The 26,793-nt window shown below is 41.7% G+C and overlaps 1 protein-coding gene across 3 annotated transcripts; it reads left to right on the top strand.

Annotated features, from left to right (window-relative positions):
* Nucleotides 1–11,371: 11,371 nt before the first annotated feature.
* Nucleotides 11,372–26,398, top strand: AK3 (adenylate kinase 3). 3 transcript variants are annotated; one of them, XM_080573630.1, is made up of 5 exons: nt 11,372–11,395; nt 15,901–16,020; nt 22,328–22,500; nt 24,454–24,572; nt 25,943–26,398. In XM_080573630.1, exons 1-5 carry the CDS (start codon nt 11,389–11,391, stop codon nt 26,064–26,066), a joined length of 543 nt encoding a protein of 180 aa, XP_080429756.1. In that variant the 5' UTR covers nt 11,372–11,388; the 3' UTR covers nt 26,067–26,398. The 3 variants fall into 3 exon arrangements, with proteins under 3 accessions (XP_080429756.1, XP_080429755.1, XP_080429757.1); XM_080573629.1 differs by lacking the exon at nt 11,372–11,395 and adding an exon at nt 11,887–12,118; XM_080573631.1 differs by lacking the exon at nt 11,372–11,395 and adding an exon at nt 12,345–12,480.
* The last annotated feature ends 395 nt before the right edge of the window (nt 26,399–26,793 follow it).

The raw sequence follows: 26,793 nt of genomic DNA, 5'->3' as shown, positions 1-26,793 counted from the left end.
CAGCACAGTTCAGGGAGCTGTGGTGGATGAAGACTGCCCTTTGTTTTGGTGAGTTAGTTTTCATTGGAATCAGGTTCTTGGACAAGCTTTCCATGACCTAGTGGTTCCAGAAGGGGAGTAGAGATGCACTGATGTGGTTAGGAAGCAGGGTGGGATTTAGTGGTATAAAATGTTGTGGAACAACACCTGAAGAACTGGGATTAAAGCAATTGAAATAAATACTTTACGCCTGCCTGCATGTACCTTCTGTGAAGTTCAGTGTGCTTTGTGATTTTCCTGTGTAGACATAACTTCAGACTGTGTTTCACAACATGAAGTGTTGGATGGTGTTGCTAGATAAAGGAGGCCCTGGTGCCACATCCTCCCCATCTTCCCATCACAGCTATTTCTTGAACCAATTTAAAAACTCAGTCATGAAACTGACCTACTCTGAAGTGGAGAAGGAGTACAAAGAAGTTAACCTAGTGTTCAGGCTGATCTTTTCATACTGAAGCCGTGTGCTAAAGGTAACTCCTACCAGTCTGTTTCTCCTGTTCTCACTTCCTCTTGCCTTGTCTTTTGCTGAGGATACAGTTAAAGCATCTAGATAGACAAATACTGATGCTGAAGACAATGTACCTATCCTTTACCCAGCTTGCTGCTCCCATCTTTCTCTTTTGTTTGTTCTGATTCTTATTTTTCGCATTCTTTCAAGAAAAATTTGATTTTTTTTTTTTTTCACAAGATAAACTCATCAGCTGATCAGGTGAGTACCAAATTTGTCATAGGACAGAGCAACCACTTTTCTCATGACCTATTTGACTAGGGCACCTGATCTCATTAAGCACATTTGCTTTCTGTTTTCACTGGCTACAGTTGAAATGCAGTTGAAATGTAGTTGAAATGTTAACCCTGAAAAAATTTAGCCCCAAAGTCCTTTGTGTTCTTCCTGTATTTTGTCAACAATTATTTTGAAGACATTTTGAAAGCTGAAGAGTTCCCTGTTTGGAAATCATTGCTTTATTTTGCCTGAGGTATAGGGAGTGAATAGTTAAGGAAATCTATGGTTTATCTCTTGCCTGAACGGCTAGATAAGATAGTGGCTTCCTCACTCTGTGTATGTGGGAAGCTTTTATGTAAGTGATACAGTGGCTACTCAATTTGCAGGCTGTCAAGCAAATTAATGATAAAGAATATTCTATCATAATTTTGATTTCCTGCCTTGCACTTAAGAAAACCAAAATTGAATTTTACCTTCTGAATTCCTGCATTCTGGGAAAGATGATTTTGGGTCCATTTCTAATCTGTAAAAAGCTGGTGAGGCAAACAAGTAAATTACAGAGAATTACTTAATATTTGAAAATTCAAACTTAACCTAGATGAGTACTTGCTGTTAACATAGTGCCTGGACACGTCAAAAAAACTGTTTCTGATAGAGCTTGGAAAACAGCTGTGAAACATTACATTCCTATTGGCAGTCTTTGTAAGAGAGAGGTTCATAGAGGAATAGGTGAAATATCTGTTTCCTTGATTTAGATTATGATGTCAAATATTTAGAAGTAACTTCAAGATCTGAAAATAGAAAAAGAACAATCAAGGCTTACAGATGTAACAAAGTATCTTCAGCATTTGAAAAAAGAAGGGTTGGATTTACATTCAAGTCTGACTTGAAATTACTTTTTGGTACTAACTTAAGCTATCAAATCTGCATTCCGGGCTTTTTTGAAAACTCTGCAAAGCTTTGCCATGTTATCTCTTGAATTCATCAAGATCAGCTCCCTGCTTAGTTGCCGTAATCATGGCTCTTAACACAGCTGGGAGTAGATTCTTCACTTGCATCACTGCATCTAGAATTGAATTTTTCCTCACAGCAATCTCCATTTTAGTGTTGGGCCCTTCTTTTCCAAAGGATCTACTTACTAATGTCTGGTAATCTACTGCACAAATCTGTTGAATTGTTGGAATCATAACAACAAAGCACACCAGGAGCAGTGCTAAGAGGGTGTGGAATTACAAAAAAACCTGTTACATAGTCAAGAGAAGGATGTTAACACTCACCATCCTCACAGCTTAGTAGTGGCCATGTAGGAGGAGCTTTGATCACAGGTCAGCTGTCATGAAACCAGGATGATCCAACTTTATGTGCTCTAAATAGTTGACTAAAAAGTGATTTGGAACTATGGTTAGATTTTTCAAAACCATGACCAGGTAGCATTGATCCTCTTTATGTGTGATGCTTTTGAAGGCAGAGAACTGAAAATGTGATAGAATCTGCAAGGAAGAGTCACAGAATTGTTAAGGTTGGAAAAGACATCCAAGATCATCTGGTCCAACCATCCCCCTACCACCAATGTCACTCACTTAACCATGTCCCTAACCACCACGTCCAACCTTTTCTTAAACATCCCCAGGGACAATGACTCCACCACCTCCCTGGGCAACCCGTTTCAATTCCTGACTACCCTTTCTGAGAAGAAATGTCTCCTAATTTCCAACCTAAATCTCCCCTGGTGCAATTTAAGGCCATTCCCTCTAGTCCTGTCACTAGTTACCTGCAAGAAGAGGCCGACCCCCAGCTCCCTACACGTTCCTTTCAGGTAGCTGTCGAGAGCAATGAGGTCTCCCTTGAGCCTCCTCTTCTCCAGACTAAACAACCCCAGTTCCCTCAGCCGCTCCTCACAGGACTTGTGTTCCAGGCCCTTCACCACCTTCATAGCCCTTCTCTGGACACGGTCCAGGGTCTCAATGTCCTTCTGGTACTGAGGGGCCCAAAGCTGAACAAAGTACTCGAGGTGCAGCCTCACCAGAGCTGAGTACAGGGGGACAATCACCTCCCTGGTCCTGCTGGCTACACTATTCCTGATACATGCCAGGACGCCGTTGGCCTTCTTGGCCACCTGGTAAGTCATTTAGGAGTAGACTTTTTCTTCACTTATATTTCCTCACCAAATAATGCACAATTTTAGACGTTTTAAGTGGACTGGAGAGCGCGCGGCGCAACTGCAGCTCTGATAAAAGGATGTAAGCAAGGCAAGGAGCCGCTACTCAGTGAGTACAGCGCTCCCAGTGTCTGAAGGCAGCAAGCGGCCGTCCATACGTACCAGCAGCACCTTCAGACGTGGCTTTAGTGACATCTAGTGACAGACAGTGTTACTGCACGTCTTCAACATCCACACCATCCGGGCTGCAAGAAGGGTGTATGTTTTCCTTACGAGTAGGGATCAAGCGAGTAGTGTCTGAAGTTGTTTTATGGCTTTGGCTAAGTCTGTGAAGGACTTCTATACGAAAATAACATATTCAAAAGTCAGTGTATTTTGTGTGTTATTTCACCTCTGGTAGTTTTGGTGAATACGACATATGCTCAGGTGTTGAAAGACCCTTAGCTTTAGCTCTAACTGTCCTTGCTTATCTTGGTTAAGGTGACATGCAGCCCTTACCATTTATGCAGTTTTATTCCTTTGCTATACCTTTCATATGAAGTGTAATACTAAAGGATTTTTTTTTTTTTTTTTTTTATAATACATGCCTTTTAATACATTTTATAATACATGCCTTGATGAATATAGATAATTTTCAGAGATTGGATGTATGCCAGAGGAAACAGCATAAATTTGGAGTTCCAGCTTTGGTATTTTTTTTTTTTTCCCATTCCTGGTAATCTGGTGGGATCATAGAAGTGGGTTACTTCATAATAATGATGCAAAGGCTATTTCTATATACATGAAGACTTACTCTTCAGTTCATATGGATCCCTTAAGTTAAGCATCTTACTACTTAGAAAAGCTTTGTACTGCTAGCAGACCTGACCACAGCATGTTTGTTTGGAAGGCACGTTAGGTCTCAGTGCAACAACTCCTTATTTGCATAGATATCAACACATAGCTGACACTGCACACATCTAGGGAGATGCCTCAGTGTCCATGCTATTTCAACTTTACATAACTATTTTCCTCAAGAGACAAAAATAATGTTCAGTGGAGACCATTTCTTCTTCTTAGCTGAAGGCTCAAAATGCCAATTTAACTTTATTCTTGAAGACTTCTGAAGTTCTCCCTTTATGTTATGAACATTTTCACATTTTCAGGAATTTCCTAAGCAATTCCTCTTACAGTGTTGAATTCAACTGGTAAGTTTTACCAAGTTTATATTAAATTAATAAATTTCCTACTTAAATAATTTTAAGTTTACAAGGTGTCTAAAAATAAGATTAACATATTAGTGAATGGCATGTACTAGAAGGAAAAAACAAACAAACAAACAAAAAAAACCCAACACCTTGAAAATACACCTGTTGATCTTCTGTAAGTTCTGCACTGGGACTTAGAAAAACAAAAAATAGCAGCAAAAAAAAAAAAACTCAACCCATCTCCTTCAATATTGTTGTGTTACTTATTAGGGAAATCTGTGAAAGCGTGTGGAAATATATTTATGCTCCATTGTAATCAAGGAGACTAAATATTTTTTTAAAAGGCAAAAAAAAATAAAACAAGAGGTACTCTCCACCCAAACCAAATGAGCACATCTGTACTGAAACAAAGCATGAGAAATATATATATACATATATATATAAAGAGGAACAGAATATGAAAGCTGGAATACAGTTTTAGCTCAAGTGTAAGTGCAAGACGTTTTAGACATGGGCAAAGTGTGCAGAGCTATTCTTGTACACAGCAAAACATCTGAATTTTTGGAAAAAGTTTTTTTTTTTCTTATGTTTTTAAGGAATCAAAAGAATATAGTTTTCTATGTGTCAGAAATTTATTCTCACACATATCTCTGTTTGTGAGAAATTTACCTCTGACCAAGGATATGACAGAAGAGACAGTGGACCTTGTGCAGCTGAAAGCTGAAATTCTGTTCAGCAACACAGTGAGCAATGCTAAGGGAAAATTGTGAGTGGGAGGAAGGTCAAGAACATATTTCCCATCATAGCTCCTCCAACCTAATAAATCAATGTCCAAAAGTCTCTGCACAAAAATTATTTAAAAAATCTTGATAAATTGCTGGTTGGATTTCCAGCTTGCACACAATTAGATTCTGCCAAATCTCTGCACAGTTCCTTCAGGTTTCAGAATCTGGGAGGCATTTTGGAATTCAAGAGCTAATAGTGTCAAATGCATGATAGTAATTAGCGGAAGGGATGTCTAAGACTTAGTGTTTCTTATTTTCAGGGAACTATTTTGTCTCCTTCTTTCTGTATTTGCAGACCTTACAGACATAATTAAAAGGTACTAATTAAGTAAGTTTGCTATGAGGTGATAGATAAGGAATGTGATAGAAATCAGGAGGGTCTCTTGTGAAGACAGCTGTATAAAATGCTTTCAGATGCTGCTACTGGAACCGTAAACGTTTTTTACTGCATTGTCTGAACTTTGCATCAGTGAACCCTTTGATTTGCATAACACGTGTCAAGATCATGTGTCTAGTTCAAATGAACTCCCTGGCTTATTTTCATTCTTTTGTGTACTCCCTTGATCTCCTGTACACATATTTTTAGTTCTGTCCATCTCATCACTCTGCTGGAACTTCCGATGACTGGCTATCATCTGTTAACAATTTGCAAGTATCTGTTTCATGTCAAGACATGTGAAAACAAAACCAGGAAAACAGTTTTCCTCAGAAATGGCTCACTCCTCTGCAGACAGAATGTTCTTGTGTAACTCTGGTAAGACATTTTAAAAAACAGCCTCTGACAGACAGACTGAAAAACAGTTCTCAGCTGGTACAAGTATACCTACAGTGAAAGCTACACATCGTGTAAGTGTCTAATGCCACTGAAGAAGGAATTCCTTCCCCTAGCAACACAGGTAGCTTGTCCTAGGAATTCAAGGATTTCTGGAATCAGGATGACAATTTTTAGTAACTGCCTGGAGGTACCACAGAGAGACTGAATGTCAGGTTGTAGATATCTTATTAATATAGAATCACAGAATCATAGAATGAGGTGGGCTGGAAGGGACCTTAAAGATTATCTAATCCCTCTGCCGTGAGCAGGGAAGTTGGAAAGTCTTCATATAAATGATGTGATCTGGATAATCATTATAATTTAATCTCATAATGTAAAGCTATTACTGGTTCGTCTTTAATACTTAGGAAATATGGTTATTTTCATGAAGGAAATGGCTGCGGAATATGTCAGTCTCCTGATATTTTAATTCATTGTTGGGATAAAAAATGCAGAAATTTTGAAGAGAGCTCTGCTTTCTGCTAACCTAAAAGCCCTCCAAGTCCAAAAAGGTAATGCTATTTTCTAAATATTTGTTGGTTCACATATATCCCACGTGTTTTCACACAGGCTCAAAAACACAGCTGTGTAACCTCTATCTTACTTTAATTTGCTATCTTTTCCCATTAGCTGTATTTTGAGGAATGTCTAAGCAATCTGTGATTAGTGTTTTTTATAGAATTCAAGTATGATTATTTCATTACAGAGTACAAATACATCTCAAAAGAAAGACTGGGAAGACAAATGTTTTGCAGACAAATAAAACACCGTATTTGACAGTTATCAGCATGTAATTATGTAGCCCTGTGATAAAGTACTGCCATTTCTAGTAACAGCCCGTAAGATTTGTACTAAGCTTGCAAGGCCTCAGAAAGCAAGCTTGTCATACTTGCTCTGTCTAAACAATTTTTGGGCTGCTTGCAGCTTTGCTTTACTTGGTTTAACTCTGACAGCATTTTCTCCAATTGAGAAGTAATTTCTTTTACTTCTGTTATCTTTGCATGGTATGACCATACCATGCTGTAAGTTTAAATAAATAGCAGTAAAAAGCAGTTGCTCTGTGTAGATTTATATTTACGACTGTAATATAGTGAAGTAATACAGAGAAATGCAAGTCTAGTACAATATCCAAGCCATGAGAAGTGTACACACAGGATACAGCATACACAAGCTGATAAAGGACAGTGGACAGAGTTGGCACTGAAGACCCCACAGCTATAAATGGTTCACCAGTGGTCAGTTAAAGAAATAAAGAACAGAAGACAGAGAGCACTGTTTCTAGGGATAGGAAAGAGGACAAAGAAACTATCTCATATTTGTGGAAGGCACTGTATATAGTAAATTCAGATGTCATGTGGAGCTGCAGACCAGTGTTGAAAAAGCAAAGTGTAAGAGCATGTTAGCAAACATGCAAAAGTGACTCTAAGTGGACCCCAGAGGAAGAAACCATCAACATGAACATACACCTGCCCCCTCACCCATATGGGACCACTGACCTTAGAGCCAAGGGAAGGAAAGAATAGTGAACGTAAGACCAGCAGAAGTGTGTGTGTGTGCACACACGTGTGCCAATATTAATTGTATTATTGTTGTCACTATTGATACTTTTTCAGTGTAGACATATTCTTTTTTTTTTTTTTCTGTAACAATTACATCTGTATTAATGATAATTCTTACATTAGGGTCTTATTATTTCAGTTATGCTAACAATAAATTCTCGACTTTACAAAAGAGGTGTGTTGTGTTGTATCTTTGCCAGAAATAAAGTTTTAAGTGTAACACACTTGTCATATAGACAGTAAATTTCTGTTTCAGAAACATCTCCTAGGAAAGTTAAGAGTTTTGGGAGAGCTGTTGTTATAGATAGCTTTTAATTTACAATACTCAATATCTGGGAAAAACAGTACATTAGAATGTTTAATAAAGTGAGAAATAATACCACCAAAGTGACAGTGTTTTACATGTCATTGCAAACGATAAGTCTTTATTTAAACATAAATGAGGAATCACAGCTGGTTGTGTTTGCTTTCTAAAAAGTCACGGATTTGCTACTTTAAGGCAAGAAATTGCAGCTATCGATATTTCAGACTAAATATTTCAACCTATACCTAATTAAAAAGGAAGAATTTTTCCCTCAAGAGTTTTTGATGGTATACTTTTTTTGAGAGAGAATTCACAAATATATTGTATATGTGTGCTAGCCTACATGCAATAAATACTTGATGCTTTTTAATGTAATTAACAGGGTATCTCATTAAAAAAATACAGCATCACAGACGAATTCAACCCGTGGCTCAAAGCAAGGTCAGACTGGATTGCTCAGGGCTTTATCTAGTTTGATCTTAAAAACCTCCATGAGTCCTGCCACACACCTTAGTAGAGAGCCTGGCTCTGCCTCTGCAGTAACCCCCTCGCAGGTGTTGGAGGGCTGCTGTTTGGAACCCGTGAACCCTTCCCTCCAGGTCGAACAAGTACAGTTCCCTCAGCCTCTGGTAGTGCCTGCTCTCCAGCCCCAACCATCGTGGTTGCTTCCTGCTGATCCTGCTCCAATTAATCAACGTCTTTCTTGTACTGGGGGATCTAAAACTGGCCATAGTATCCAGATGTAGTCGGAGGAGTGCCTAATGGAGAGGGATAATCATTTCCTCTGATCTAGTGGCTAAGCTTCTATCGGTATAGCCCAGGATGTTACTGATCATCACTGCCAGGGCACATACTAGGCTGTTTATCTCTGTTTATCTTGCTGTCCACCAGCACCTACCTGGTTTTATCAGCAGAGCTGTTACATTCCAGGTCACTCCCCAGCCTCTGCTCCGGCAAGTAGTTAGTGCACCTGAGGTGCAGGACTTTGCACTTGCCTTTGTTGAATTTTATCACAGTCTTGCTTGGCCCATCTCCCCATCTGCCTAGATCGCATTGTGCATCACTTTATTTGTACATTCTTTCATAATTATTACTATTTTCTTTTCCTTTTCTGTCCTATTAAACAGTCTTTATCTCCATCCATGAGTTTTTACCTTCCCCCCCCCCCCCGCCCTCCCCGATTCTCTCCCCCGTCCCACTGGAGCCTGGGGGAGGGCAGAACAAGCAAATGACTGCATGCTGCTTAGCTGCCTCATGGGTTAAACCACGACAGCAGGCTAGGAAATGTGAACCACTACAATTTGAGCTTGATTCCAGCTAATTTTCACCAATCTAATTTTCCACCCCTCCAGACCAAAACATCAGAGACGAGGTACAAAATGATCTGGGAGACCAAATCAAAAAACCTTACTAAGGTCAGTGTAATACTCTAACTTCTTTATCATAGAGGAAACCATTTTGGTGTAAAATAGAAAGCTTAGGAAGTAATTACATGAAAGTACTGAAGGAATTCTTTATTAAGCTCAAAAGAATTTAGAATCACAGAATCACAGAATCACAGAATCACAGAATCACAGAATGGTTTGGGTTGGAAGGGACCTTAAAGACCATCTACTTCCAACCCCCCGGCCACGGGCAGGGACACTTCCCACCAGACCAGGTTGCTCAAAGCCCCATCCAGCCTGGCCTTAAACACCTCCAGGGATGGGGCATCCACAGCTTCTCTGGGCAGCCTGTGCCAGTGCCTCACTATCTTCATAGTGAAGAATTTCTTCCTTAGATCTCTAAGGAGAAGACACTACTGGAACTCCTTTAACAATTTAGCCATAAATAAGGAACTTTAAGGAAATACTCATGTTTGAAAAACTACTGAGAAATCTGAAAGACTCTCTGTTGGAAAGAACATTTCGACTAGTTTAAAACAATGTTCTGATTCCTATTCAGCTACCATGAGGGCAACTTCAATAATCTCACTGAACAATAGTCAGGACTTTAACTTACATGTGCATGCTACTTGTGTGAGTAAGGCATCTGGTCTGTAAGCAGGAAAAGGTAAATTCAGAATACAGTGCAGGTTGTATTAATTAAGCCTTGGTTACTGTGCTAAGATATGAATAATTCAGTCTGAATGAATATAATGAAATGTCACATTCCAAATGTTAAAATGATGCTGCAAAAGAAATTGTGCATGTTTTTACATGCAGGACTGTTTTTACATACTAATAAACTATCAGTCTTACTATTACAGATCCTCCCACTATTCCTTTTAGCACTTCTGATTATGTCACAATTATTGCACAAATTTGCTAGGATGAGGGTTGTACTCTGACAAAGATAGCTGAGGAGAAGTGAATAATAATTTATTTTACTACATAAATTTTGTAATGAAGTTACCCATATTTTGTTCTGCAAAGATCTTATGCTAGTAAGAGTGTGTCTGTGGCGGGAAGTGCCTCTCCATGGATAAGTGCCATTAGCCATTGCCTATCCTTTCTGAAGTCCAGACACGTTTCTAAGTCGTCATTAACAGCAGGATTATTTTTGCTGTACTCTGTAGTTTTTCTGAGCTGCTCATTAGTGCTGCACGGGTGATGACCCCCAGGTTCCTTCTTTAACATACAGATAAATTGTTTCTGCTTTTTAGATGTGGTGACTTTGGAGATAAGGTTTACTGATCTTTCTGACAAATCTAGCATTTGTTGCCTATTAATTTCGTATTATATCTTCCCTTTCCCCACAAATTTGCTTTAGAAACACTCAGATCTCTTCTACACATTTTGTGAATTTCCACCGTTCAAAAGGTTATGTGAAGTGTTAAGCTGCAAATAAATAGCATGGCTTCTAAGGTTTAAATATCTATTTATTGCCAAGTTGTGTTGCAGCCTGTGAGTGCAACTGGTGCTTTGGCAGACTGAGTTGTTTCCCTGGGAACACCCCTAAAGCCCTAAATGTTTCACTCTTTCTGTCCTCCTGCATTCTAGAATAAAGAAAGGTAGTGATAGGTTCAGTTATGGGGTTTACTCAGTGTATTAAGATTTATGCTTATATACCCAGATTTCTGTGCTCAGCCAGTGTTTTCATACTTGAATGTTAAGGCTATTCATCTCCTCTACTGACGGTTCTTTGGGCTGTTTTCATACTGTTGTTAAATACCACATGTCCATTGGAGTGTTTTTCTCTTGTTGTTGCAAAGGACTCGTAAAACTACTTCAATTAAACAAAGCTATAAAAAGGATAGCTGAATTTCATTAATGTGCATTTTCTCTTTAGTTCTGCTTTCTGTGAGATACCCTTTCACTTCTGCTATCCTTCCTCACAATGGCTGAGATCCAACTGCAAGATCTCCAGAACCCTTACCTGGAAGGCTTATTCTTCCTGCTGTGGACATGGCAATGAACATTTAACACTCTGTACTATATTCACTTTTGGTGAAAAGTGTTCTGCTGAGAATCACTGAATCGTAGCGGTGGGACGGGACCTCTGGTTATCATTGAAACAGCAGTGCTCAGACCAAGGACAACTTGCAGCTGTGCACATTCAAGTATCTTTAAGCTCAGGCCCAAGTATCTTTAAGCTCAGGCCACGTATCTGCCCACTACCATTTGGTCGGAGCTTTATGACGAAGAGCGGCGAGTGCAGAGCTGCTGCGTGAGGGTGAGTGAGCCCAGAGCTGAAGTGACCACAGCACAGCCACACGGCACCTGAGTGGGGGCGAGCAGAGCAGGGCAGTGACAACAGCAGCATGTGTCAACAGCCCAGCCATCGCTCAGTGACAGCCAGATAACAAGCCACATCCAAGGCTGATCTGGGAAATCCAAACAATGCAGGGTGAGGACTGGGAAAAGGCATTCCTATGGCCAGGGCAGGGACCGAGGGGCCGTGGTGGAGCTCCTGCACCACGGGCAGGGTGGGGGAGGGCCTGGGAGATGCCTCAGGCTGTCACAAGGGCTTCTTGGTGAGCAGGAGTGTGGACATGATGGGGGTTGTAAGCATCAGTGGGCACGCTCCCCGTTTCTTGTATTTTTTTGGGAGGGTGGCAGTAATATATGGTTGTTTCCTTGTCTCAGTGCTTTTGTCAGGGGCTCTCTGACGCTTCCCTTTTTAACGTGGCTTGCTTCAGTCTCGATATTTTGTGGGCTATTTCTGGGCTTTCACGCGAAGCTCCTTCCCTCCTCTGCCCCCGGGGCTGACTGACGGCGACTCGCCACCACAGCTGTCACCGGGACCCCGCTCCCCGCGCCCGCAGGCCCCAGCCCGGCTCCCCGCCACCCCCGGCCCCGCTCGCGGCCGAGGCGCCGCCCGGGGAGAGGCGGTGCCGCCGCGGGCCGCTCTCCCCCTTCTCCCCGCCGCGCCACGCCCGGCGTGGGCCGTGGCGGCGAGCAGGGCCCGGCGGCCGCCGCGGAATGGTGGCGCCGCCGCTGCTGCGCGCCGTCATCATGGGCCCCCCGGGCTCCGGGAAGGGCACGATCTCGGCGCGGATTATCAAGCACTTCGGGCTGAAGCACCTCTCCAGCGGGGACCTGCTGAGGGACAACATGCAGAGGAAGACAGGTGAGCGGCGGCGGCGGAGCTCCCGCCCGCCCCCAGCCACCCGCGGGGGCCAGGAAACTCCCCTCCGACCTCCTTCCCCCTTCCTCTTCCTGGAGCTCCGCGGCGGAGCCCCTCCGACATGCCGGTGCCGAGCGGGCGGGCTGAGCGCTGCGGCGGTTTCCGAAAAGCAGTGGCGACGTTTTCAGGCCGTTTGCCTTCTGTTTATTTGTTTGTTTGTTTTAATTAGTTACCCTGCTGCTAGGTCGTGGCATCTTGTGTGTGCGGGCTCGCCGGCATTAGGTGGTGGTGCGAACTACGCTTACCGTGTGGTCCTGGATCTTACCCTTCGTCTCTCCACCGAGATACCCCCACGCGCCTCTCTGGTGGGTTTTTGCAGTGAAGGAAGGTCCCTTTCTGGCATGCACATCAGCTGTATTCATGTTGTGGTCGGAAATCTTGGGAGGACTGTTTGAGGCTGTGTGTGGTGAGGTGAGGGTGGTGGTGTCGCCAGCACCGGGAAGCTGTGGAGGGCTACCTCAGCTTCACCAATACTGCAGTAGGTTAGGTAACAGGCAGGCTTGGTTTTGACAGCTCGTAAGCATGTTTGAAGGTGAAAAATTGTCCGTATTATGAAATCATTTGGTTGTTTTTAATTTCCACATCCCTTTTCACACAAACTATGTTTGCTCTGTAAGAATAATGACTTTGGCTTAGTTGACTGACCTTGCTATGTTTGGTGTCTCCAAGTTAAATATTTGCTCAGAGCACCAGTTGTGCAGGCATATCTGAACACATTCATGCTTTATCCGTTTCATAGTGCTAGGGTAAGTTGTTCTCTGTAGGGGCTCACAAAACCAAAATTGGTAGTTATGAACCTTCAGTATAAGTAATATCTAGCGAGAAGGGAAGGTGTTACAGAAGAGGAAAGAAATATGCCGTTTATGAAATGCTTCAGTTTTCTGCTCTTGGCAATGAGCGTTATACCTTGGAAGCAAGATCAAAGAGTATCAAAGTCAAGCTGAGGGGTGTGTCAGAAGAATAAGTGGCAAGTGGAAATACCCCATTGCTTGCTTTGATGAGGGAACCATGAAGCAGTGTAAAGAAAACTGCAAAATGGACTGGACAGATGAAAGGATGTGAAGGAGAATGGAGATGTAAAAATGAAGTGCAGCAGACACGCTGAAAAACAGTGTGTGAGGACAGAAGTCAGTGTAAAATGAGATAAAGTTCACTCAGCATTAGTTGTCATGGAACCTAATCTGCTACAGAGTTTCCTGCTCACTAATTAACCCAGATGAAACTCTGTCTTAATGTTATTGAAAGTGAGCTGCTGTTTGCAGCAATGGTCTCCAAACGTGAGATGAGCACTGAGGTAGCAGGAGCAGATAGTGTGCTGAGGAAGGTAAAATGGTACGAGAGGCAGCTTGGAGAGCTATGATGAGCATAGTCGAGGGAAAGAAGAAACGAGTTTTGGTGATAATACAAGGGTTCTTCAGTGCCCAGTGCCTTGGGAACCGTTAGGCTAGATTGAACAGTCAAAACATATTGAAAACAAAATACAATTAACAGGAGCTGTATGGGGCTGTTATTAGCATTTACTGTCTTTTGAAAGTGGTCTTTGTTGAAAAGTCCTGTTAAACACGTGTCCTTAAGCAAGTTGCAGTTATTGCCACGTTCTGCTGCTTTGGAGGATGGAGAGTTGACGACAGCCTCTCTTGTAGCGCTAAGCAGCCTGCAGTCTGAGTATGGCTAGAGCTTGTTCGCTGTATGCAGTTCGGACATGCCTATCTTCTGCAAAACCTTTAAGCAGAGATACCTGTTACCACCTAGACATGAAAGAAAAAGGTGTTGCCTTTAATGCCAAAGACTGCCATACCTGTAGTGGTTTCAGACACAAGCTTAAAATAAAACAGAACAACAACAAAAAACAATCCAAACCCCACTAGTTCCGCCCCCCCCAACAGAAAAAGGTAAAAACTTTCTTGTCCTAGCATAACTATTCAGTCTTATGTTAATAGTCATGCCTATTTTCTCTTCCTGCAATAGTTGGCTTTCTAGATGATCTGAGGTTTGTAGCGAGAGGCAACGTGTTTCCCATTCTGCTGGTCTAATAATAGGGCCTGTGTGCCTTAGAACTCACCATACGCTAAGCCTCTCTATGCCCAAAAGCTCATCTTTCCAAAGTATGTTGATATTGCTGTTCTCTCCTGAGATTGCCTTGCACATATTCTTAGGTAACTGTGGCTATAGCAATACTGTGATGTAAATCAGTAACAGCTTTGGGCATCAAGTGCATGTTAAACTATCTAGATGTAGTTTATTCCTCTTTCCAGACTGTTTTGCAGGTACATAGTTCTAAGTGCACTAGGATAATAAAAAAGGTATGACTTACTGACCTTGAAGAAGGGAGGTATGGAAAAGAACAGGTACTTTGTACTCAAACAGGCTGTCATCTTCTTTCCAGTTTGCTGTGCTGGGGGACTCAAAGCATCTGAGTCTGGCTTTTTCTGAGTCTGACTCTTTTCCACATTGTGGCAATTATTTGAAGCCTGACCATGGTGCACTGTGCATATTTTATACTGTTTTAAGTATTTTCAGATTTTTCAAAGCCTATCTGTAGATGTGAACATCCCATATGGGGAAGTTGTCCTTCTATTGCCCCCCCCCCCCTTTTTTTTTTAACACCAAAGCTACTGTTTGCATTACTTGAGGGCATCTAGTGCTTTTCATTGGTCTTGTCTGAAGAAGAGTCATTGTACATTGCACTTTTTAATACTGCATTCAGTGATGGGGCTCACATTTTTCAGTGCTTCCTGCTGACAGTGGTTGTATCAGTAATGTCAGTCCATCCCATTTTCTCTTCCATTTACTGTAACTTGATTGTCCTGTAACTAGATCTGAATTAGCCTCTAGTAAATGCTTCAGCAGCTCCACAACTGAAAAACAATTTAGCTGCTATTCAGGGTGACTCACAGAATTAGGTAATTGTTTTATAACCTAGGGTCATGGAGGCTTTGTGCTCAGAACACGGCCCAGGCAAATGGATTTCTTCTTGGCAGAAGCCATGGCTCGGGTGACCTACAGCACACTACTGCATGTGATGTCAGAGCATGGTGTGATTTCCGGATCTGTGATGCGTGTATGACATTTTAGAAAGCCAGTGGGCTAAATGACTGGTATTAAAGGTTAGTCGGTGCCATGGGAAAATACTAGTGACTGTGCACTTCTATAAATAGTTTACAATGTCTATAAACATCCTCTTGTAACTCTAGTAATTATAAAAATATGTTTCTGGCAAGCGTGTCCCATTGCATACTGCTGTCTTAAATACCAGTGGAGTTTCTTTTCATACTGAAGTCATAAGATGATAACTGGCCACTACACTGAGAAAATAAATTCCTCAGCAGGAAGTCTGAGGGCTGACATCTTATTGAGCTTGGATGCTTTAAATTTCATCATTATTCTTTTGAAGACTCTTTCTGTTTCTAGTTTTTGGAACTTCATCTTTCAAATGGTTACTAGTAACATTATTTGGGGGTGTGTGGGAAAAGAAGTGAGCTGAATGCCCCATTGCTGTCTGTGCAACTACAGACTGACCAAATTAGTCTGATACACATTTGTAAGGTTAGATCCCAACTGATTATCTCTTGAAATTCAGCAAGCGTACAGTCTGTCTGGTTAATGGCTTCACCATTCTGTGCCATCTTGATCAAAACAAAGTGTTTACAGTGTTGTGGGCTTTTTTTCTTTTTCAGTTGCTGGAGTTCACAGGCACTGTAATGTGATTCTTCTTACTTTCACAGAAGTTGGAATCCTTGCCAAGTCCTACATTGATCAAGGACGGCTTATTCCAGATGACATCATGACACGGCTGATGCTGAATGAACTAAAAGGTCTAAATCGGTACAACTGGTTGCTGGATGGTAGGTTAACATATTGGGATATCACTATGGAAGGAGAGGAAATCTTGGACTGCTTTGGTCACTAGTGGGTAGCTGGGTTCCAGTAGCCACCCTTGAGTCATAGTGCTCAAATATGTAGTATATATGCTTATGTATATGCTCATATATGCTCGAATATATATTTTCAAGTACAAGTGTGTATTCATAGTACAGCGTGTGTTGTGAGCTTGTGGTGAACCGTTTGGCAGTCAGTCTGCCCCGGTTTCTTTGGCTGTAAAGAGCACAGGATCCATCCTGCCTTCAGAGTGTTAAAGGGATGTTTAATTTACATTGAAAAGGCCTTTTTACTCAAAAGGGTAAGATTTCAAAACTGGAAATTCTGTCAATCCTTATGTTTTATTTCCCCTTTAGTAACAGAGGCATGCTTTAAAATATGCCTTGAGAAGTGCATTTTTAAAGCCTCTTCTTTTAGAAGTCTCTGGAAAATGGAACACTTCTGACGAAAGGGGCCGAGGAGTTATGTAAATAGAACGGTAGGCAGGCATGTGATGCAGCAACAGGGCAAGTATGGAAAAGGGAGCATTACAGCAGTGCCGTGTGTAATATACTGCCAGTAAAACCATTGCTCAAGTGTTCTAAAAGGTCTCTTTCATTTGGTTATTGGTTCTGCTCTCTAGAGCAAATAGTACTGGAATTCTGCATTGTAAGCACATAGCTTCAGCATTCAGAATTGAGAGAAAATCCGTTTGCCACTGTCATCTTGGACCAAGTGGCTTTTGCATCTCTAGCCCTCGGCAGTATGGTTGGATGTGCATCACAAAGATAGAGTCTAGGGTGGATGTGTGTGTTTTCAGATTCTGGTCACAACTTGTCTCAGTAGATAAAACTAAAAAACCGTTGGTGTGGCTTTTGGTTTGCAGGGTGTGAAACATCCACAGTCCTCTGTGTTAGTGATAAAAGGAAGACGAGGGAAAATGTGGGCCCTCTCTGGAAGGAAACAGGCAACTTGGTTACCTGGGTTATGGGTACTCGATGACTTCTTTGCCTCAGTCTTCACTGTTAAATGCTCTAGCCATACTGCCCAAGCTGCATAAGGCAAAGGCAGGGAGAACTGCCTGCTGTAGGAGAAGATCAGGTTCAAGGCCATCTAAGGAACCTGAAGGTATGTAAGTCCATGGGACCTGATGAGATGCATCCGATGGTCCTGAGGGTAATGGTGGATGTACTTGCTAAACTACTGTCCATCATACTTGAGAAGTTGTGGCAGTCTGCTGGCGTTCCACTGACTGGAAGAGGGGAAACATAACCCTAGTTTTCAAAAACGGAAAAAAATGAACGCCCAGGGAACTACAGGCCAGTCAGTCTATACTTCTCTGTACCTGGAAAGACTGTGGAGCAGATCCTCCTGGAAAATATGCTGATGCACATGGAAATGAAGGAGGTGACTGGTAACAGCCAACATAGCTTCACTAAGGGGAGATCGTGCTTGACAAATCTGGTGGCCTTCTCTGATGGGGTTACAGCATTGGTGACTAGGGAAAGAGCAACTGACATCATCTACCTGGACTTGTGCAAAGCATTTGACACTGTCCCCCATGATATCCTTGTCTCTAAATTGGAGAGAATGAATTTAATGTATGGGCCACTCAGTGAGTAGGGAACTGGCTGGCTGGTTGCACTCAAAGAGTTGCATGGAACCCCTAAGCACAAATACAGGCTGGGTGGAGAATGGACTGAGAGCAGCTCTGAGGAGAAGGGCCTTGGGTGTTGGTTGATGAGAAATTCAATGTGAGCCAGTCATGTGTGCTTGCAGCCCAGAAAGCCAACTGTATGCTGGGCTGCATCAAAAGCAGCGCGGCCAGTAGGTCAAGGGAGGTGATTCTCCCCCCCTACTCTGCTCTTGTGAGACCCTACCTGGAGTCCTACATTCAGCTCTGGGACCCCAAGCACAAGTATGACACGGACTGATATGAATGAGTCCAGAGGAGGGTCATGAGGATGATCAAAGGGCCAGAGCACCTGTCCTATGAAGACAGTCTGAGAGAGATGGGGTTCTTCAGCCTGGAGAAGGCTCTGGAGAGACCTTACAGCAGCCTTCCAGTACCTAAAGGGGGGCCTACAGTAAAGCAGGAGAGGGAATACATTATCTTTGTCAGGGAATGTAGTGATAGGACAAGGGGTAATGGCTTTTAACTAGAAGAGAGTAGATTCAGACTAGATCGTGGGAGGAAATTCTTTACTCAGGGTGTGGTGCCACACTGGAATAGGTTGCCCAGAGAAGCTGTGGATGCCCCATCCCTGAAACTGTTTAAGGCCAGGCTGGCTGAGGCTTTGAGCAACCTGGTCTGGTGGGAGGTGTCCCTGACCATTGCAGGGCGGTTGGATTGAGGAGATCTTTAAGGTGCCTTCCAACCCAAACTATTCTGAGATTCTCTTCTATGACCAATACACAGCAAACAACAGTTACTGTTTCTAAATGTCATAAAGAACACAGCAAAGTGCACCCAGGCAAGTTCCCAGACAGTACCATGCTGGGAGGGGCATTTGATATGCCAGAGGGCAGAGAGACCTCAAATGGCTGCACAAATGGACCGTCAGGAGTCTTGTGGAGTCCAACAAAGGTAAATGGAAGCTCGTGCACCTGGGATGGTCTAACCCTGTACAATAGTCAGTAGTGACTGAGTGCTGTCTTGTTAGAAAGTAGCTTTGCAGAAGACCTGGGGGAGTTTGGTGAGCAGGCTGAACCTGAGCCACCAGTATGGCCTTTCAGCAAAGAAGCCCAGCCACATCCTAGGCTGTTAGACTGCAGCTAGTGGGTTAAAGAAAGTAATCGTTTAATTCCATTCAGCACGTGGGAGACTACATCTGGAGGGCTTGGTCCAGTTAGGCTCTCCAATATAAGACAGAGATTGCCAGATCGGACAGGCCAGCAGAGGTGCATCGGAATGTACATGGGGCTGAAGCATGGGTGTCATACAAAGGAAGGCTAAGAGAACTGAAGAGGCTGAAAGAAGTAGATGAGGCCTTCTTCAAATAACTGGAAGAAGCCTGACTTCACAGGCCCTGGTCCTCCTGCAGCACATGAACGAACCTGATTTTTGCTGGAAGGACAACGTAGCAGGGTTCAAGTGATCTAGATTTCCAGACTGCAGCGATTACAGCAATTACAACTTCCTAGCATAGGCAGTCAAGGAGCCAACAAGTATAGGTGCTCTCCTAGACCTGATATTTATAACCTAGGAAGAACTGGTTGCAGATAAGAAGGTTGAGGTCATCCTTGGCTGCAGTGACCATGAGATCTTGAAGGTCAGCACCCTGAGAGGAGGTATCAAGGCAAAAACCAGGACCACAGCCCTGGATTTCAGAAGATCCGATTTTGCCTCTTCAGCAATCTGCTTAGAGGAAAAAAATAAAATAAAACAGGAATATTGTCCTGGAGAGAAGAGGGCTGCATGAGAGTTGGTTGATATTCAAGGACCATCTTCTCCAAACTTAAGGAAGGTCCATCTCAACATGTAGGAAATTGAACAAAGGCCTCCATGAATGAGTAAGGAGCTCGTAAATGAACTCAGACATAGAAAAGATGTGGCTAAGAGGTAGAAGCTGGGCAGGTGACCCAGGAGGGTTATCGAGTTCCTGTCTAGCCTTGCCAGGTATAGCATTAGGAAAGGTCAGGCCCACCTGGAGTTGAGTCTGCCAAGATTTCTGGATGTGAAGGGTAACAAAAAAAGACTCCACAAGTGCATAAATAGCAAAAGAAAGACTAGAGAAGATGTGTGCCCATACTGACTGGGGCAGAGGCATTGGTGACAAAGGCCATGGAAAAGGCTGAGGTATTCAGTAGCTTTTTTGCCTTGGTCTTTACCAGTAAAACTGACCATCAGGAATCCCAGGCCTCAGAAAACAGAGGAAAAGTTTGGAACAAATAAGACATTAGCCATGGAGGAAGACCAGATTAGAGAGAATGTAACCAAACTGAAAATATGTAAGGTCATGGGGCCTGAGATGTTGCCTCCACAAATGCTAAGGGAGTTGGCTGACATCATTGCAAGTCGACTCTCAAATATCTTTGTGACATCAGAGCAATTGGGAGAGGTTCCTGAAGACTGGGAGAGAGCAAATGCCTCTCCTGTAGTAAGCAGGACAAGAAGAAAAATGCAAGGAGCTACAGGATGTGAAGCTTCACTGCAGTCCCTGGGAAGGTAACAGAGCAACTAGTCCTAGAAAACACAACGAAGGATATGATGGTATTCAGACGTAGTCAGTGTGGATTTATGAAGAGGAAGTCATGCTTAACCAACCTGATAGCCTTCTACAGTGAGGTGACTGGCTTGTTGGATGAGAGGAGAGCAATGGATATTGTTTACCTTGACTTTAGTAAGGCTTTTGACACTGTCTCCCCTAACATCCTCAAACTGGCAAAGTACGGGTTAGTGTACAGTGAGGCGGACTGAAACTGGCTGAAGAGCTGGGCACAAAGTTCAGCTGGAAGCAAGTCATTCTTGGTGTAGCACAGAGGTCAATACTGGATCCAGTATTGTTTAACATCTTCATCAGTGCCACAGAGTGCACCCTCAGCAAGCACCCAGACAACACAAAACTGGGATGCATGGTTATTTCACAAGATACTCTAGATACTTCCATCCCAAACCATTCTATAATTTCATGATTCTTTGTCCTTTAGTGCTTTATTGTAATTTTCTAGTGCAGTGATCTATTTCAGTGGCTTTATTCCCACTTTTGTTCTGCTTTTGTGAAGACAAAGTCTTAATCCTCACAGTGGAGACTGCAATGGAAAATAATCAGTAAAGGAATGTTAACTTAATTCCTGGTCCTGTGTACATGCAGTTCCAGTCTTGTGGATCTGCATGTGTAGCAGTATAGCTGGGCACTCTGGCAATTATTAACAGCCAACTGGAGGATGATATGGAGAGCATGAGAAAATAAACTTATTTCTGTTGCATGTTAATGTGCCGCCTTCTTTAAAGTTCCGGAGCAGGAATTTTGTCTCAGCTCAAACAGAGGTTTGGTGAATTACACTGGTTGATAGTTCTGGCATAAACAGCTTTATAGGAACAATAGTATTCTGTTGAAATATGTTAAACGGAAGGTCTTTAGTTTGATAACAGCAACTCAAAACAAACAGCTGAGGTCAGCCAGGTCAGACTGAATAGAGCTGGTGAGCTGCTTGTGTGCATACATAGCCAGATACATATTTCCGCTGGTGGCTTCTAGAATCATAGCAGATGTAGCAATCTGAGTTGTGCACGTGGGTATAATCTGCTTAGATTTATCTGCTTTATAATTACGGCATTTCTCTGTGTGTTCCTAGATTCTTCCCAGTTTATCACATCTTGTAGATTATTTTCTCTGTAATGAGAAAACTCCGTATGCAGCAACTGCTGGTTTCACTGAAATGCTTATCTAAAGGCACTTATTTTTGTCAAGGAAGTTTCTCAGAACAGTCTAAGGAAAACTCATTTTTCAGCTGCATAACTAAGATGTATGGTGGCTGAATAGCTTGTCAGTAGTATGAAAGAACAGCAAGTGCTGGAGTCCTCACTCTCCCTCTGCTTTAAACATTTAGAAGCACTTCCATGTGCTTATGGGAACATGAGAGAAATGGGATGAGGGCAGTCAATGACTGTGATGCAAACCAGGTCAGTCAGCCAAGCAAAAGCTTGGCTCGAGTGAATCAGTTCTTTCTTTTGAGATACAGTGGACAAGACACAGAAGCCTTAAGACAATAGAGTATTACCCCTTTTTTTTTTGTAAGACTAATTTTTAGCTAGTTTCGTACTTGGACAATGCTTGCATTAATCAATGCCATGCAAAGATGAGTTTCTTAACTTTGTATCTATCGGTACTTGCCTTTAAGGAGAAGATTACTTGTATAATGAAAATTACAAACAACTGAAAAGTGTGAGACCATGCAAGAATTTAGTGGGTAGAGGTGTTAGTCTAGTGAGTCTGTGTTGCAATAGCGTGGTCTACAGCAGCTTTGACCATTAAACTCGTGGTCAATTTTTCATCATAAAGTCTTTGTGGAGACCTTGCTTTTCTTTTTCTCAATTTCCCCCCCTCTTTCTTAAGTTACATTAGATTTATTTACTAATAACATGAGCCTTTGAAGGCAGTCCACTGGAGCCATTGAGTTCATAGAGCAAAGTGCAATGTCTTGTAAAAAAAAATCTGATGTCTCTTCAACCTTTACAGCATGATAATGCATTTTTTTTGTCTGACTGGTAGTTTCTCTAATGATCAAATCCAGCTAATTCTGACTATAACTCTGTCTTTGGATTTTTATGGAGTCATTTCCTTTGAAAAGGTTTCCCTAGAACGGTTGCTCAGGCAGAAGCCCTGGATAAAGTTTGTCAAATAGACACTGTGATCGACCTAGATGTACCATTTGAAAACATAAAATGTCGGCTCACAGCACGTTGGATCCACCCTGCTAGTGGCAGAGTCTACAATCTTGAATTCAGTCCTCCTAAAGTGCGGGTAAGCAGTACACATATTAATGTTGGTGCTAAATAAATGCTGCACTGCATTTGATGATTGTACTAAAATATTATGCATATGTTGTTGCAAAATACAGTAGCTCGGAAGAAAACTGCTCATTTCATCTCTTAAGTGAACAGAAAGTGCCTGGTAACACACTGCCTCTCAGGGTATGCCAGTGCCTTGTTAGAAGCTGAAGCTGATGGGCAATGTGCTTATCCTCTGCAGAGTGAAACACCATGGTGCCAATTCTGCATACTGTTTCATAAGCTCTTGTTAGTTGTTCAATGATGTGGAAGACTTGCACACTGGCATATGAGCTGGGCATATTCTCAGCCTGCTCTGCAGTTGCTAACTGTAAAGTCCAAAATGTGCAGTTTCCCTTCCTCCAGAGATTGATTCTTTGTATCTAGGATGCACACTTAAGTCAGGTACTACTACCTAATCAGAGGGATCCTCTTAATGCTTTCCCTGTGTTACTGTTTAATCAAGATGAAAATTTTCAGAGGAACCGTTGTCGTCATACTGCAAAATTCGATGTAGAAACTTGGTAGTCGGAGAAGCTTCTCAGCAGAAGAAAGAGGTTATGGCTTAAGACATCATAAGCAAGAATAGTAAACAGAAAGATAATGAATATACATTATTACCCTAAAAATTTTTGAGGTACTGAGATTAGCCTTGGTGCATCTCTGCTTAAAGCAGTGTTTCATCCTTAACTCTAAATGGCTTACCTGTTGCAGCGTCACATTTTACCTGCAAGTTCTAATAAGTTGAGTCAGAATCATAGCAGGCTTTGTATTTTTGAGTTTTCAGTGTTTCAGGAAAAGAGACCAGCTAAAATAACAGGTAAGCGCTTTAAGTGAGCAACTGTAAACACTGCCTATGTATTGTTTAGAACATGGTGTTTAAGTTATGGTTATTTTTAATTGCAGAAGAATATAGGCAAGTAGCAAAAGTGAATTAACAGACATACCAAAGGGTGGCTTTCAGCTGTGACAGCTTTGCTATGAGGAATACTCCACTCTGCTTTTTACTTAGTTAGTGAAGCAAGCATATCACAACATATTAAAGTAGTTTTTAGAGTATTTAAGTGAAACCGTGGAACGGAGCTCAATAGCTGAAATATAGTTGTCTTTGTTATCTGGCAGACCTGAAAAAAAATTTAACTGCTTACTTGCTCAACAAAACTAAAGGATTATGGCTTTACAGTTAATACAAAACTGCAGGCTGAATATTTAATAGGTACAACTAAGGCACTATTATGGCTGCCTGCACAGAAGTTAGATAGAAACCTTTGAGAAACCCTTCAAGAAACTGGTTGTGAAATGTGTACTAAAGTAGTTGGTACTAAAGTAGTTGTCATAGTTCACACAGCAAAACCCTGCCTCTGTTTACTAAATCATAGAAAGATTTTTGTAGGCTTCTATGCCATATTTTGATGTACAGAGTTGCTAAATATTAAGCTTTCTGCAGTGTGACTTAAAAAGATCATTAATTCCTTTCTCTGTTTCACTGTTGTCAAACAAAGGCCAAGTTGTCCTCTTGCTTGTTTGCTGTTGTGCATTAGCATGTTACCAACAATCTTCTTTTCCTTTGTAAATCCAAAACACGGTATCATGTGGAAGAAGAAAATTAACGCTATCCCAGCCAAAACCATGACAGTTTTGTCCACATATTCCCAGTATTCAACAAATGTTTCAGAGTTCAAATTAGTCAAGTAACTATAACCTGATGTTCATTGTCAATACTGAGAAAATGTTTTTAACTGGTGGACTGTCTTACCTGAACGTCAACATCTTATATTCCAGATAAGATATAGATGGTAACCTTTCTCTTTCTAAGCAAAAATCTATACTTGGACTAAATGGAAGCTGATTGCAATTTAAACAGAAAGTTACACAAAACATACTTAAACAGAAATATACATCGGTGTTTGCTTTTAACCATAACCAGGGCATTGATGATATTACTGGAGAACCACTTGTTCAGCGAGATGATGATAAGCCAGAGACGGTTACCAAGAGGCTGCAGGCTTACGATGCAGAAACAAGACCTGTTCTAGAATATTATCGGTAAGTAGTAAAATACTATGCTGCTTCCATGTTAGCACAGCAAGGAACAAATTTCTGCAGTTACAGAGATGATATTATTACAACAGCGAACATGGTATGAGTAGCAGTGTATCTTTCATCAGCTCTGTAAGAAATAAAACCAGTAAAATTAGTATGATTTTGACTGTTGCTTGAAAACTGTTCAGGTGCTAGCTTAGTGAAAGAGCCTTTAACTGCAACTGTATTTAGCTTTTCAAAGAGTACTGTGCATTATTCACTAAGTTATATTGGTGTTCTGAGCAACATTGCTGTGTTCAGTAGGGCAACAGAGAGTTCTCATCCTGGAAACTTGGACAGTATTTTCTCTTTCTGGATGTGTAAGTAGAAGCCCTCATAATAGACAAGGGGTCAAGAAACTGATATATTAATAGAAGAAACTGTTAATGGGAATTCAGAAGTGGCAGTTATAAGAACAGGACTGTGACATGCACAGCAGGCAAGACTCTTAATAAATAGATATTTGAGAATACTAGAGCCATTAGCACTTTGGAATGATAACAAATCATTAATTCTTTTAAAGGCCAAAACTGTATACAAAGACTCTCTTCATGTTAAGCTGGTCTGCTGTGCAAATAAAACATTAGTAATATATACATAATACTATATCACTGCATAGAGGCTTGCAGTCTTATTGTGCCTAGACAAACATACCAGATTTTTTGTAACAACATCCTGAAGTGACTGTCCTCTATCTTTCCATATCCACCGCTCTTCCTTACTCTCTACTAAAACTGCTGAGTGGAAAACTGAAAGCTCCATCTTTGGATTGGTTCAGTTTTAGAGAAGGGATTTTTTTCTGGGCTGACAATGATTTTTCCTGACCAGTAGCTTTACGATGTTTTTCTGCCTCAAGGCACCACAGTAAAACACAGGCCTAAGCTAATATTATTAGTTATAACAATATACTTTGCAGATAAAGCTAACTATTGGAACTAATTCAAAATACCTTGATTGTGTCTGCGTTGCTTGCTTGTGCTGATGCATGTTCTTTGATCCTTGAGGTCTGACTTTAAAATTCACAGTTATTTGGATGGCTGCTGTGTAGGATGTGCTGTACGACTTGATTACTTCTTCATATTTTTACTCATCATAGCTTGTTATTAAGCACTCTGTGGACAGCTACCAGGTTTTTGAACTGATGTGGCCAACAGCTTATATCTGAGGAACAGAGTAATGCATGTCCAACCTACATTCCCAATGTTGTGACTGCTCCTGGCATTAAGTCCCATGTACTAGCATGCTCTGCCATGGCAATCTTAAGAGTGAGGTGGAGATCCTGGAATGCTCAGACAACTTGACTTCTGTAATGCTTTTTTCTTTTTCTTCCTCAGGGAAAAGGGGTTGTTGAAATCCTTCTCTGGAACAGAAACCAATAAAATCTGGCCACATATCTATGCTTTTCTCCAAACCAAGTTGCCAGATGTGAGCCAGAAAGATGCTGCCACTCCCAGGTGAAATTAGGTCTATCTTCTGCTCATCTGTCATAGCACGCACATGATCATGAGATTCAGCAGTCAAGAATTTCTTGAAGTAGTGTACCAGACTGATCAATAATTAAGTTCTGCTGTTGTCCTCAACCTACCTTTTGATAAAACTTTGTCTCACATGGGTCTCACTTTAATGCTGTATTTGTTTTTAATATTAGATATGCCTAACTTTTGTAATATAGTAACTGTCTTTAACAAAAGCACCTACTGCCGTGTCTCTGTTAATCAGAAAATATTCATGTTTGGCAATACTGAATGGTGAAGGAAACACATTTCAGAATACAGCTTAACTACAAAGCATCTTGGTTGCCTTAATCATTCATGAACTGACTACCAGTCTGCAAAAAGTACTTTCAGACCAGAACTGGCATGGAAACACAGAATAGGTCGGAAGGAACCTTTAACAATCATTTACTCCAAACTCCCTGCCACAGGCAAGGATGTTTCGCTTGATCAGGTTGCTCAAAGCCATGTCTAGCCTGACTTTAAACACCTCCAGTGACGGGACATCCACAACCTCTCTGGGCAACCTCTTTCAGCTCCTTACCACCCTCCTTGTAAAAAATTTCTTCCTTATATAGATAGAGGTTGGAAAACGGTCACTTCCTTTAGCTAGGTTAATTTTGCTGGGTTTAAGTTGCCCTTGACACTTGCTTTGATGATTTGCCTTACTACTATGATTCTATTTCTGCCTT

The sequence above is a fragment of the Anser brachyrhynchus genome (assembly GCF_964034855.1).
Source record: "Anser brachyrhynchus genome assembly, chromosome: Z".
NCBI classification, from domain to species: Eukaryota; Metazoa; Chordata; class Aves; order Anseriformes; family Anatidae; genus Anser; species Anser brachyrhynchus.
The sequence above is the reverse complement of the archived record's forward strand: the minus strand, read 5'-3'. Positions and strand labels throughout refer to the sequence as shown.